The sequence below is a fragment of the Bos grunniens genome, chromosome 20 (genome assembly GCF_055505025.1).
Source record: "Bos grunniens cultivar Pamir isolate PY7600 chromosome 20, Bosgru_T2T1.0, whole genome shotgun sequence".
Classification (NCBI taxonomy): Eukaryota; Metazoa; Chordata; class Mammalia; order Artiodactyla; family Bovidae; genus Bos; species Bos grunniens.
The window spans coordinates 71390978-71406031 of record NC_141184.1 but is presented as its reverse complement, the minus strand read 5'-3'; the positions used below and the strand labels follow the sequence as shown (position 1 = coordinate 71406031).

At 47.1% G+C, this 15054-nt stretch overlaps 1 protein-coding gene across 3 annotated transcripts in view; it reads right to left on the bottom strand.

Moving 5' to 3' along the window:
* The window catches only part of SLIT3 (slit guidance ligand 3), a 718940-nt gene that overhangs the window by 60062 nt on the left and 643824 nt on the right, over positions 1–15054 (bottom strand). For all 3 annotated transcript variants that reach the window (XM_086362269.1, XM_086362271.1, XM_086362270.1), the window contains exons 21-23: positions 7234–7302; positions 5247–5318; positions 4375–4446 (exon numbers count right to left, since the gene is read on the bottom strand). In XM_086362269.1, the coding sequence (XP_086218395.1) occupies positions 4375–4446; positions 5247–5318; positions 7234–7302 (213 nt within the window). The remainder of the gene's footprint in view (positions 1–4374; positions 4447–5246; positions 5319–7233; positions 7303–15054) is intronic.

Here is a 15054-nt window from a genome sequence, read left to right as displayed (position 1 = left end):
CTTGGGTTCAAATCCCAACTTGACTCTCCTGGTTCTGTCACTTTGGAAAAGCTACTCAATCTTGCCAAGCCTGTGTTTCCTCATCTGGAAAATGTGGATAACAGTGGAACATTCTTCCTAGAGTTGATGGGAAGAGTGAATATGATGATGTAACAGAAGCATCTAGCCCAGTGTGCAGTGCATAGTCAGGGTTAAGTAAATGTCAGCAGTGAGAACTGTTTTTAAATCAGAAAGTCTCGCTGGTGACCAGCACTGGCTGCGTGCCTCTCTCGTACTCCTGTGGCTCTTTTACAGGCATCACCCAGCACTGCAGTTGCTCTGCTTCCCCTTTAGACTATGTGTTCTCTGAAAGCATAAACTGCTCCCTTCACTATTTCCACCCCCTTCCTCCCAGTGTTTAGCATAGCATTAACTCACAGAGGGCATTCAGGAAAGAATGAATAAATGAATGAACTGGAGCAAGGCATCCAACATTTCTGAATCTGTCTCCTTGTCTTATAAATGAACGGTTTGGACAGGATAATTTCTGAGACTCACTCCTGATTTCTAAAACTCATAATTAAACTTATTTTTTTTTTTTTGTGGCACCAAAAAGGGCCAAACTAGGACCATGGTTTGAAGGTCACAAGGAGTCACCTTTTGGCTCTCCAGGACTGTCTGATATTTAATATCTGGTCACCAGCCGGGGGCTTCCCTGGTGGTCCAGTCGTTAAGACTGCACACTTCTACTGCAGGGGGCAAAGGGAACTAAGATCCCACATGTCACATGGCCAAAAACTAGGAATATGGTTGTCTGGGAAGGGAGTGAGTTCTTGGTCTCCGAGGGTAATCAAGCAGAGGGCAAACGGGGCCCTTCCCAGAGATGTTGCACGGAGGGTCCATACAGTGACCTGACAGGGAAGAACAGCCCTGGGTGCATGCGCAGCAAGCACAGGGACCTACTTCAGGGACAGGAGCTAAAAATACAGAGGATGATGAATGACAATAGCCCGCTCGCTCCCTCACAAGCCCACACTGACACAGTCCTCCCGGCGCTGAATCCAGGTGGCCCTCCTGCGACTGGGGATGACAGCTGGGACCACACGCACGCATGTGGCTCGGCGTGGGGCAAAGATCAGGGAACAGGCGGATCCCCAAGGTCTAGCATGTCTGGGGGGAAGTTCTCTTCCAGCTATTTTTAGATTAGGAGTCAGGTAGGAAAAGCATATTTTCACACAGTATTTTGTACTCCAAAGCTCCTTGACCAACGTACTATCTGAAATATATTCATATCCACCTGCCAACACACACACAAACTCCGTCTCTCACCTCGCCTCTCTCTCTCCCCTCTCTCATAAATGTCAGGTCTTTCTTCCTGCTTTCCAGAACACTTTTTGGCCTTTTTCTATAGCTAGACCTTACCACTCATCCTCCTCCTTCATCCCAAACTGCCAGTATCCCTGGGTCTCGGATCATTTCTGAAATTTTAATCAAATTAATGAAATCCTTTAGATATGAAAAAGGAATATACAAATGTCCACAAGCAGCTACTGATACTACAATTACTTATTTTAAAAACCCTATCTGGGACTTCCCTGGTGGCACAATAGATAAGAATCCATCTGCCAAGGCAGGGGACACAGATTTGATACCTAGTCTGGGAAGATTCCACGTGCCTTGGAGCAACTAAGCCTGTGCACCACAACTTCTGAGCCCTCACTCTAGAGTCTGTGAGCTGCAACTGCTGAGCCCATGTGCTGCAGCTACTGGAGCCTGTGCCCCCTAGAGCCCGGAAATGACTCGATGTTACCGAGTTAGCCTTCGATGGTTCTCTTCATTCACCCATGCTCCGGTATAGTCCTGTGTGGTTATCAACATTTATCAGTTATAATTGTAACATATACACAAATTAGGTTTATTTTTTCACATAATACTGTATAGTAAACAGGCTCCCACTCTGCTCTCTAGTTTTCCTCTTTACCTCTTTTAATAATTGTACTTCATCGACCGGTTGCACCATGCTTTCCTTATATTCCCACTGTGGCCCTTCTGAGTAATATTTAAAATTTAGGTTAAAAATAACAGTGCAACTAAGATCTTAAGGCAGAGAACCTTTCTCTCTTTTTGGATTTTTTTTTGTAAAAAATTCCTAGGTGCCCAATTACTGCAAGAAAGGATACAAATATTGTAAAAGAAATGTAGCCCATAAACATTTAATTTTTCCTGCTTTGGCCCTTATGCAGACGGTTGCTCCCCACTGAGGTAGGCAGTTTGGATGAGAGCCTCTAAGATCCCCGTTTCTGTACGAGAGCCCATCATTCTAAAATGATGCTGCGAAAAGCCTACGCGTTCTGAATTCAAGAGGCAAGCATAAGTGTGTTGGACGTGTCTGTGGACTCCTGGTGAACCAACGACAGCTCTGGTCCTGGGATGACACCAACGAGGTGCTGAGGAAGCAGGAAATCCTGGGCAGGGGGTGCTGTGCACCCCACCACCCTGGTTGACAGACAGATGGACACGTTAAGCTGCCCCAACCAGAATGGCTCTAATTATGAACACATGTACACAGACCCCACTGAGATGGTGGGTTCCACCCCTGGCAGCCCATCTATGCCCAGAAGTAGAAGACTGGTGGTGGTGGGGGGGTCAATAAGCTGGGATTGAGGGGTGGTGGGGGAGCAGGTCCAGCCGTAGCCCCGGCCAGTGAGACAAGCCCAATTGTATTCAAGTTGAAACAGGGAAATGGTTTTGCTGATGTTTGTATTCTCCAGTTCCCTTGAGAAGCTGGATAATAAATAAGTGACAATAACAGATTGCACACTGTCAGCTCGGGTACTTTTTTGCCCCTAGAGAATTGATCTTTAATAACAGCACAGATGACATGTGGTGGGACTTGTCGCTGACACGGGTGTTTTGTGGGCCTCAATAAATCACATCAGCTTGGACGCTCATGAACGGACCCACTTGTTGGGTGCTGTCTGCTGACCATTACTGGGTCCTGGGAAGGATCCTGGGGCTCTGAGTCAGAAGGCTTGATTCTGCAACCTCCTGATCGCTGAATTTTGGTCCAGTGATGTTACCAATCAGGGCCTCAGTTTTCCTGTCTTTAAAATGGATATAATTCCCTCACTCTCACAACATTGTTTGCAGAAGATTCCGTGAGGCAATGACCACAAAAAGTCCTGTAAAATATGGCTCTGACTATTATAGTTGTAATAGTCCAAAAGGGTAAGAAGTTGATAGGTTTGGGAGCAGAGTGTTTGGCATCTCTCTTCTCACAGGAACATCATTCAAAGGATCCTCCCTTGCCAAGAAAACAGGTGCAACATGGCAAAGCACAAAAATCAGGTGGCAGTGAGGTGCCACTCCTGCTGTTGCAAGTGTTGATGTGAAAACAGCCATAACAAATGCATATAAAGTGTTTCTCATGGACAGAGCTGTGCTGAGTGCTTTACACACAGTATCTCATTTAATCCTCATAAGACTGTGAGGCAATTGCCCTCATTACCTGATTTCATGGATGAGAAGACACACATCTGGGGAGGGGCAGAGCCATGCCTGGAAACCAAGGGACCCTATGGCCATCTTGCCTTTGCTCAGAGGTCACCTGCCTCAGCTGGCTGTCCCCTACCCGTGCATAGCCCGGCCAGGCTACGGAGCTAAGTGGGGGGAGGCGGGGCGTTGGTGTGGAGGCTGCTGACTGCAAAGCTCAGTTCAAAGGAGCGAGACTGCTCAGCCCTGCAAGGACACAGAGGGGAAGCTGGGAGGGCCAGGTCTCTCCATTTTCCAAGAGCGTATATAGAAGTCAGAATTGATAGGAAAAAACTTCATGATATTTCAATGTTAACAACTGATTAAAACTTTGAAGAACTCTGTGAGTCGACTCCATTCCAAACAGACAGCTGTGTGTGCATGGGTCCTGGCCTCTGGCTCCCAACTTGGGCTCTCTGAGGCAGGAGCTCAGTTTCCTTGTGGAGGTTTGCATTGTTAACATGGCCCTTCTGAAGCCAAGGGGACCGACTGTGAAATAATGACCATCAGAAGAGAGGCCGAGTGCTGCCTACTGGGCTCTGCTGGGATGCGGAGTATAATCACACGTAACTACAGATCCTAATCCTCGCAAGGGAGGTGCTACGGATCCCGTTTTGCACATAAAGAAGTAGGAACTCAAGAGGGGTTAGTGATGTGCGCCAGGTTGCTCAAGAGGAAGTGGGCTGGAACCAGGAACGACTGACTCCTAAGCATGAGCTCTCTCTGCCCCATGGCACAAATTTTGAGTGTTGGGTGGGGAGGGACGTGGGCTTTGAGTAAAGGCAAGCAGGGAATAGGAGTGCTCAGTCCCGTCTGCCGTTACCAGCGAAGTGTAAGTCAAAGGCGGCTCACTGGGGTACTCACAGCACTCGGAGGGACCGCAGCCCGTTGAAGGAGTGGACGGGGATGCACCGCAGCCGGTTGTAGCTCAGGATCCTGTGGAAAAGGACACACAGGCTCTGCTGGTCCCTCCTAGTCTCAGCTATTGGCGCATGCATGAGTCCACACTGTGCACCAGCCAAAGCAAATGGTTTCTTTACCTTCTCCAATTTAATAAACTGGCAGAAAGCACCCTGAGGATAAGGGGAGAGAAACATCCCCTGCCACTCCAGGAAGCTCATGGTTTCATCTCCCCATTTCCTCAGAGGCTCCTTAGCAGGTTGGCTCCCTGGCCAACTTTGCTGTCATCTCCCTCTATTGTCAAATGGTGAGTGCTCACAGTGCACAGAGCTAATGGGCAATAAATGGGTCTGAAAGTGAAGTTGCTCAATCGTGTCTGACTCTTTGCGACCCCGTGGACTGTGGCCTACCAGGCTCCTCCGTCCATGGGATTTTCCAGGCAAGAATACTGGAGTGGGTTGCCATTTCCTTCTCTAGGAGATCTTCCCGACCCAGGGATTGAACCCAGGTCTCCCACATGGTAGGCAGACGCTTTACTGTCTGAGCCATGAGGGAAGTCCAAACGGGTCTGAGCAAAATATAATTGAGTAGGGAAAATTCACAAATCACAGAAGGTATTGCAGATATGAACTTCAGAAGCAATTAGGGGCCAACCCCTTTCTACCTGCCCACAGTTATGACCTGTGTTACTTCCCTTCTGATGATGAAGGTCTGCCCTGTGCTGGGTCAGCCACCGTCCTGAGGGTCACTGGAGCAGAGCACATAAGCCTGAGGGACAGGGGAAGGACACACTTTGTGCCAAGCCCATGTTAAACACAGTAGCTCTCTGTACTCACAGGGTGGAGAGGTGAGACATGTTGCTGAAGGTGTAGTTGGTCAGCATGCCGATGCTGTTGTTGCTCAGGTCACTAGGAAAAGAAAACAGAAGGGTCACATTGTACTGTTAGTTGCGTGTGAAGGGGGTCTTCACACTTCCACTCATGCACATGTGCCTCCCAAGCATCCATCTATTCATTCATTCACCCACTCACCCATCTCTCCATCCACCCATCTTCCCACCTCATCCCATGTTTATCCACCCATCCATCCATCTACCTGTCCATCTGTCTATCCACTTATCTTCCAATCCATCCATGTATCCAGCCATCCATCCATTCCTCCATCTTCCTATATGTTCATCAGTCCATCTGTCCATTAGCTCATCCATCCATGTGTCCATCTGCCCATTCATCCACCCATCTGCCCATCTGTCTGTCCACCCATCTGCTCATTCACTGAGCTGTCCATCAGTCCAACCTTCTGTCTGCCTATCCATCCATCTGCCCAACCCATCCATCCACTCATCTATGCATCCTCCCATCTGTCCATCAGCCCGTCCATCCATCAGCCCGTCCATCCATCAGCCCATTCGTCTGTCCATCTACCTGTCCACTTCTCTGCCCATCTGCCCATCCATCCATCTATCCACCCATCCATCTATTCACCTATCCACTCATTAGTACAAATGTTCATTTTTAATTGAAGATTTATTCAATCAGTCATTCAAGCAACTGCCATTTATTCATTCATCCATTTATACAGCTGTCTACTCATCAGATTTATTCTACCAGCAAAACATAACACACAAGATAACAATTTCTTCTTGTTCTAGAGCTTTTTATTCCCCTTGATCAATTCTTGCTTTCACAGTCCCTCCACCTTCCCTCTCTCCCAGCATTCATTTTTTCCCATCTTATCACATTCTTTCTTAGAGGGAATGAAGTTGGTGGGAGTGTGATCCTCTGCCAACTACAAGCTCCAGCTTCTCACCAGGGATACATATCCAGAGCAGCGGTTTTCAGCATCAGCTGTACATTAGCATCACCTGGGGAGTTTTATGTCCTCCGAGACCTGAGTTTCATGGCCAGATATTCTGATTTAATTAGTCCAGGGTGGGCTTGAGCATCAGTATTTAAAACAAAACCTAAAGTATTGTGATGATTCCTATAATCTGCTGAAGTCCAGGGCCATTGCTCCAGGGCTCCCTGCCCCCTTAGCACATGGGGCATCTTTCAACTACCACTTGCCCAAGGATCCCGCTTGCCCTCCTGGCAAGGCAGTGAGGCTGCTGAGAGACAAAGCTCATGGACCAGCCAGCTTCCCGAGCCTCACTCATGCCTAGCAGCCCTGCTCCTCACTCAGGGGTTTTCCTGGGTTTTGGCAGACTTGGAGACAGTGGCAACTCCCACCTGAAGGAATCTCAATTTGAACTATCTCCCTGGGTCGAGAAGATGCCCTGGAGAAGGAAATGGCAACCCACTCCAGTATTCTTGCCTGGAAAATCCCATGGACAGAGGAGCCTGAAGGGCTACAGTCCATGAAGTCACAAAAGAGATAGACATGATTTAGCGACTATACAACAAACACCTTAGAACATTCACTGAGTAACTAAAGAAGTAGGAAGAAGAAAAGGCAAATTTATGCTTTTGGCCATCCTGAGTGCAGCCACTGCTTGCAAGAAACTGAAGACTAAGGGATCTCAGGAATTTAACTGGGAGCCTGGAAGGTCAGAGGCTCCGAAGGCAAGGAGGGAGGTGATGCGGGTGGCTACCGAGGCTGGGCTCTGGGTGCTTCTGTGCGCAGTCCTCAATGGGTGAGGCCCAGCCTATCTGGTTGGCCTGTTCTTCCTAGCTGTCTCCTGCTGTTCCAACCAGGGGTAGAAGGGCAGGAATGCCCCAACGGCTGCAGTGCCATCCTCCCCTTCCTCCGCACCCATTTCTTAAGCTCCCCTAGGAGAGAAAACTAAACATCCCACTGATGTCCCACTGGTGTGGGGCTCCTTACATGAGTGTCAGATGTCGGAAGCTGGATAGCTCCTTGGGCACGGCTGTTAAGTGGTTTCCTTCCAGGTACCTGAAAGAGAGGTGCAGAGTCATGCTGGGCAAAGAGATGCCTGCTGTGATTTCCCAGGCTGGACTGGGTCTCTGTTTTGCTCTCTCATAGTTATTTCCCACCCACTTCAAAGCACAGACTACATTTGTCATCTAATATTTATTTGCATGATTGTTCAACTAAGGATGCTTTTCCACTGGGCTGCTAACCTCCATGATGGCAGGGCTCTTGTCTAGATCTCTTCAAGAAAATGAGAGATAACAAGGGAACATTTCATGCAAAGAAGGACACAATAAAGGACAGAAATGGTATGGATCTAACAGAAGCAGAAGATATTAAGAAGAGGTGGCAAGAATACACAGAAGAACTGTACAAAAAAGATCTTCGCGACCCAGATAATCACAATGGTGATCACCAACCTAGAGCCAGACATCCTGGAATGTGAAGTCAAGTGGGCCTTAGGAAGCATCACTATGAACAAAGCTAGTGGACGTGATGGAATTCCAGTTGAGCTGCTTCAAATCCTGAAAGATGATGCTGTGAAAGTGCTGCACTCAATACACCAGCAAATTTGGAAAATTCAGCAGATGCCACAGGACTGGAAAAGGTCAGTTTTCATTCCAATCCCAAAGAAAGGCAATGCCAAATAGTGTTCAAACTACCACACAATTGCAAGGATCTCACACGCTAGCAAAGTAATGCTCAAAATTCTCCAAGCCAGGCTTCAGCAATACGTAAACCGTGAACTTTAAGCTGGATTTAGAAAAGGCAGAGGAACCAGAGATCAAATTGCCAACATCCGCTGGATCATCGAAAAAGCAACAGAGTTCCAGAAAAACATCTATTTCTGCTTTATTGACTATGCCAAAGCATTTGATTGTGTGGACCACAACAAACTCTGGAAAACTCTTAAAGAGATGGGAATACCAGACCACCTGACCTGCCTCTTGGGAAATCTGTATGCAGGTCAGTAAGCAACAGTTAGAACTGGACATGGAACAACAGACTGGTTCCAAATAGGAAAAGGAGTACATCAAGGCTGTATATTGTCATCCTGCTTATTTAACTTATATGCACAGTACATCATGAGAAATGCTGGGCTGGAAGGAGCACAAGCTGGAATCAAGATTTCCAGGAGCAATATCAGTAATCTCAGATATGCAGATGACACCACCCTTATGGCAGAAAGAGAAGAATAACTAAAGAGCCTCTTGATGAAAGTGAAAGAGGAGAGTGAAAAAGTTGGCTTAAAGCTCAACATTCAGAAGACTGAGATCATGGCATCTTGTCCCATCACTTCATGGCAAATGGATCGGGAAACAGTGGAAAGAGTGACAGACTATTTCCTTGGCTCCAAAATCACTGCAGATGGTGACTGCAGCCATGAAATTAAAAGACACTTACTCCTTGGAGGAAAAGTTATGACCAACCTAGACAGCATATTAAAAAGCAGAGACATTACTTTGTCAACAAAGGTCTGTCTAGATAAAGCTATGGTTTCTCCAGTTGTCATGTGTGGATGTGAGAGTTTGGACTGTGAAGAAAGCTGAGCACCAAAGAATTGATGCTTTTGAACTGTGGTGTTGGAGAAGACTCTTGAGAGTCCCTTGGACTGCAAGGAGATCCAACCAGTCCATTCTGAAGGAGATCAGTCCTGAATATTCATTGGAAGGAATGATGCTGAAGCTGAAACTCCAGTACTTTGGCCACCTGATGCGAAGAGTTGACTCATTGGAAAAGACCCTGATGCTGGGAAAGATTGAGAGCAGGAAGAAGGGGATGACAGAGGATGAGATGGTTGGATGGCATCACCGACTCAATGGACATGAGTTTGAGTGGACTCCGGGAGTTGGCGATGGACAGGGAGGCCTGGTGTGCTGCGGTTCATGGGGTCGCAAAGAGTCGGACACGACTGAGCAACTGAACTGGACTGGACTGGAGGCCCCAGACAGTATACAGAGCGGCACACAGTAGGTGTTCAAGAAATCATTTGTTGAATAAAGCATGCACATTGGACCTGGCCCTCACAATACCCTTACGTGGCAGGGATTTACAGATTCTGACAGAAGTTCAGAGAGGTCACAACGTGAGCAATGGCTGAGCCAGGACTTGAACCCAGGCCTCTCTGACTCCAGTCTTTACCACAGTTCCCTCTGGCCTCTACTTAGCTACTGGAGGGTGTGGAGAGCTGAGTCAGGATTCACTTTCAGAACCCTAATTCCATGTTGAGCATCTCTGATGTGCATCTCAAAACTGAGGGAACAGGCATGTACCTGAAACCCTGGGCATGGTCCGCAGCAGGATGACCACACAGGAAGGGCCAGGGTTCAGAATGAGGGTGCATCAACAGGAGACTCCTCTTGGACAGACAGAGGCTGAGCCTAGACCTGCCTGGACTTTGGGGTCCTGTCCCACCCTGCTCATCAGACACAAGAGTGTGGCTGAAGACAGAGAAGGCAGTCTTGTTTGAGGATGAATCACAAAGGGCCCACGTACCCTCACACTACCCTTGAGAGGGGACGTGGGCCAATTCATTCATTCCCACCCTTGCTGTAAACCCTTTTCCTTGAGATTCCTGCTGCTTTAAGGACAAAATAGCAAAACTTTTCAGGTGGTTTTTAATGCCTGCTCTGATCTCTTTGCAGCCAAATATGGAGAAGCTCTATACAGTCAACAAAAACAAGACCTGGAGCTGACTGTGGCTCAAATCATGAACTCCTTATTGCCAAATTCAGATTTAAATTGAAGAAAGTAGGGAAAATCACTAGACAATTCAGGTATGACCTAAATCAAATCCCTTATGATTATACAGTGGAAGTGAGAAATTGATTTAAGGGCCTAGATCTGATAGATAGAGTGCCTGATGAACTATGGACTGAGTTTTGTGACACTGTACAGGAGACAGGGATCAAGATCATCCTCATGGAAAATAAATGCAAAAAAGCAAAATGGCTTTACAAATAGCTGTGGGGAGGCCTTACAAATAGCTGTGAAAAGAAGAGAAGTGAAAAGCAAAGGAGAAAAGGAAAGATATAAGCATCTGAATGCAGAGTTCCAAAGAATAGCAAGAAGAGATAAGAAAGCCTTCTTCAGCGATCAATGCAAAGAAATAGACGAAAACAACAGAATGGGAAAGACTAGAGATCTCTTCAAGAAAATGAGAGATACCAAGGGAACATTTCATGCAAAGATGGGCTCGATAAAGGACAGAAATGGTATGGACCCAACAGAAGCAGAAGATATTAAGAAGAGGTGGCAAGAATACACAGAAGAACTGTACAAAAAAGATCTTCATGACCCAGATAATCACGATGGTGTGATCACTGACCTAGAGCCAGACATCCTGGAATGTGAAGTCAACTGGGCCTTAGAAAGCATCACTACGAACAAAGCTAGTGGACGTGATGGAATTCCAGTTGAGCTATTTCAAATCCTAAAAGATGATGCTGTTAAAGTGCTGCACTCAATATACCAGCAAATTTGGAAAACTCAGCAGATGCCACAGGACTGGAAAAGGTCAGTTTTCATTCTAATCCCAAAGAAAGGCAATGCCAAAGAATGTCAAACTACCACACAATTGCACTCATCTCACATGCTAGCATTAAAGTAATGCTCAAAATTCTCCAAGCCAGGCTTTAGCAATACGTGAACTGTGAACTTCCAGATGATCAAGCTGGTTTTAGAAAAGGCAGAGGAACCAGAGATCAAATTGCCAACATCTGCTGGATCATGGAAAAAGCAAGAGAGTTCCAGAAAAAAATCTGTTTCTGCTTTATTGACTAGCCAAAGCCTTTGACTGTGTGGATCACAATCAACTGTGGACAATTCTTCAAGAGATGGGAATACCAGACCACCTGACCTGCCTCTTGAGATATTTGTATGCAGGTCAGGAAGCAACAGTTAGAACTGGACATGGAACAACAGACTGGTTCCAAATAGGAAAAGGAGTACATCAAGGCTGTATATGATCACCCTGCTTATTTAACTTCTATGCAGAGTACATCATGAGAAACGCTGGGCTGGAAGAAGCACAAGCTGGAATCAAGATTGCTGGGAGAAATATCAATAACCTCAGACATGCAGATGACACCACCCTTATGGCAGAAAGTGAAGAGGAACTAAAGAGCCTCTTGATGAAGGTGAAAGAGGAGAGTGAAAAAGTTGGCTTAAAGCTCAACATTCAGAAAACGAAGATCATGGCATCTGGTCCCATCACTTCATAGCAAATAGATGGGGAAACAGTGGAAACAGTCTCAGACTTTATTTTTGGGGGCTCCAAAATCATTGCAGATGGTGACTGTAGCCATGAAATTAAAAGACGCTTACTCCTTGGAAGGGAAGTTATGACCAATCTAGATAGCATTTTCAAAAGCAGAGACATTACTTTGCCGACAAAGGTTCGTCTAGTCAAGGCTATGGTTTTTCCAGTAGTCATGTATGGATGTGAAAGTTGGACTATAAAGAAAGCAGAGCACCGAAGATTTGATGCTTTTGAACTGTGGCATTGGAGAAGACTCTTGAGAGTCCCTTGGACTGCAAGGAGATCCAACCAGTCCATTCTGCAGGAGATCAGTCCTGGGTGTTCTTTGGAAGGACTGATGCTAAAGCTGAAACTCTAGTACTTTGGCCACCTCATGTAAGGAGTTGACTCATTGGAAAAGACTCTGATGCTGGGAGGGATTGGGGGCAGGAGGAGAAGGGGACGACAGAGGATGAGATGGCTGGATGGCATCACTGACTCGATGGACGTGAGTCTGGGAGTTGGTGATGGACAGGGAGGCCTGGCGTGCTGTGATTCATGGGGTTGCAGAGAGTCTGACACAACTGAGCGACTGAACTGAACTGACTGAACCGATCTCCTGGGTGAGTTTCCCTTGATATAAAGCTCTCAGTTTTTTTTCTTCTCTCATTAATACCTCCAGCTGTTGCTGTTCACTGATGCTCTGCCTGCCTTGGGCTCCATGAAGGTAAACATTGTGTCTATCTTTTTCTAGACCAGGACTTCTCAACCTGCAGTGTACACGTAAATCACCTGGCATCTTCCTAAAAGGCAGATTCTGATTGGGTAAGTCTCCCATCAGGTTGGAGAGTCTGCGTTTCTGATAGGCTCCTGGGAGATGGCGGAACTCCTGGTCTACAGACCACATCTTGAGTAATGAGGTGCTAGCACGCTGCCAGGCTTCCAGTAGACCCATCACAAAATGAATGAATGGGACAAAATAGGGTAAAACAGGTACAGGTGAGTTTGTCAATGCTTCCCAGGTAGCTCAGTGGGTAAAGAATCCACCTGCAATGCTGGAGATGCAGGGGACACAGGATCAATCCCTGGGTCAGGAAGATCCCCTGCAGGGAGGGCATGGCAACCCACTCCAGTATTTTTGCCTGGAGAACCCCATGGACAGAAAAGCCTGGTGGGCTATGGTCCATGGGGTCACAAATAGCTGGAGACAACTGAGCAAGCAGCATGCACATGCCGGTTTGTCAATGACCAAATGGGGCTTAGCTTTTAGGACAAGTTGAAATGGGTAGTACCATAATTTAAGGCCAAGTGACTTTATCCCCCTGACTGGCCCCAAGGGATCCTCACAGCACAGAACACTAGGGAGGGCCCCACATGGTCTCTGGTCGCCACGGCATGTTGGGTTAATGTCCCTTTGATCCTCAGTTTCTGCTGTGTATCTATTCTGTGCTGAGAACTCCACTAGATGCTGGGGAAATACAAACATGAACCAGACCCCATTTCTGCCTCTGGAAGCTTGCCCATCTGCTTAAAATTCAGCCCCCCCCCCACACACGCCCCCCCCCCACACACACGTGTGCACATGCACACACACATTTAGATTCTGCCCTCAGGCAGAGGAGCTAAGACAAACGTATTCACTGATGTCGTTATTTATTCAGGCAGAAATATTTACTGGGAAACTGAAATGTACCAGGTACTGTATATACTGGGGAATAAGGCTGAGGTGGTGCCTGTTTTCTGGCATTTAAAAATTTAACATGTGTATGGGGTCGTGGAAGAGGTGAAGGGGTTGAAGGAGAGACAGAAAGACACACACACACACAAAGTAATGAATATTACAAGCTGCAATGTGTGCTCTAAAGGAAAGGAACAAGATGCTACGGTAGAGAATGCCGCCGGCTTATTGCAGAAAGACGCAGCCAAGGATGTGGTGCCCACGGGAGCGTAAAGCCTGGGGAGGGCCCTGAAGCTGAAGGGAAGAAGGTGGGGGAGGACAGTCTGCGGTGGGGCAGATCACAAGGCAGTCAGTTCATCCACCTGTCAGAACAGCCGCTACCAAACAGGCCAGGGACTTCCTCGGTGGCCTAGTGGTTAAGAATCCTTCTGCCAGTGCAGGGGACATGGGTTCAGTCTCTGGTGCTGGAAGATTCCACATACCACAGGGCAACGAAGCCCGTGTGCCACAACTGCTGAGCTGAAGCACTGCAATGACTGAGAGCTCTTCGCCTGTGCTCTGCAACAAGAGCAGCCACGGCAGTAAGTCTGTGCACCGCAGCCAGAGAACAGCTCCTGTGTGCCGCAACCAGAGAAAACCTATACACGGCAACAAAGACCCGGAGCAGTCAAAAATTAATTAATTAAAAATTGTAAAAAAAAAAAAAAGTCAAGAAACAACAAGGGTCAGAAAGGATGTGGAGAACAGGGGTCACTCGTGTGTGCCCAGTTGCTCAGTTGTATCCAGCTCTTTGCCATCCCATGGACTGTAGCATGCCAGCTTTCTCTGTTCATGGGATTTTTCCACTCAAGAACACTGGAGTGAGTTGCTGTTTCCTTCTCAAATGGATCTTCCCCACCCAGGGATCAAACCTAAATCTCCTGCATTATCAGGCAGGTACTTTACCATTGAGCCAAATTAAAAATAGAATTACCATACGTTCAGCAACTCCACTTCTGAGTAGTTATTGAAAGAAAAGAGAAACACTGATTTGAAAAGATACGGGTATCGATGGGCACAGCTACCTTCTTTACCACAGCGAAGACACGGAAGCAAATTAGGTGTCCACTGACTGGTTATGGATGAAGCAGAGGGGGTATGCATACACAAGGGATACTGCTGCTGCTGCTGCTAAGTCGCTTCAGTCGTGTCCGACTCTGTGAGACCCCATAGACGGCAGCCCACCAGGCTCTGCCGTCCCTGGGATTCTCCAGGCAAGAACACTGGAGTGGGTTGCCATTTCCTTCTCCAATGCGTGAAAGTGAAAAGTGAAAGTGAAGTCACTCAGTCGTGTCCGACTCTTCGTGACCCCATGGACTGCAGCCCACCAGCTCCTCCATCCATGGGATTTTCCAGGCAAGAGTACTGGAGTGGGGTGCCATCGCCTTCTCCGCAAGGGCTAGTACTCAACCATAAAAGGGTGAAATTCTGCCATCTGAGCAGCATGGATGGCCCCAATAGATATTATGTGATTAAAAGAAGTCAGACAGAGAAGGCCAAAAACTATGATTTCACTTAAATGTGGGATCTAAAAACCCAAACAAAGAAAACAGAAACAGACTCAGAGATGCAGAGAACTGGTGGCTGCCAGAGGGGAGGAAGCTAGATGAAGTAAGCGAAGGGGCTTAGGGGACATGCATTTCTGACTATAAACAAAAAGTCACGGGAAGGAGATGCACAGCATAAAGAACATAGTCAATAATATTGTATATGAGGATGGACGGTAAGTGGCCTTACTGGGGTGATCATTTCATAATGTATAAAAATACCGAATCACTGTGGTATACACCTGAAACTAATACAGTATGTTAATTAT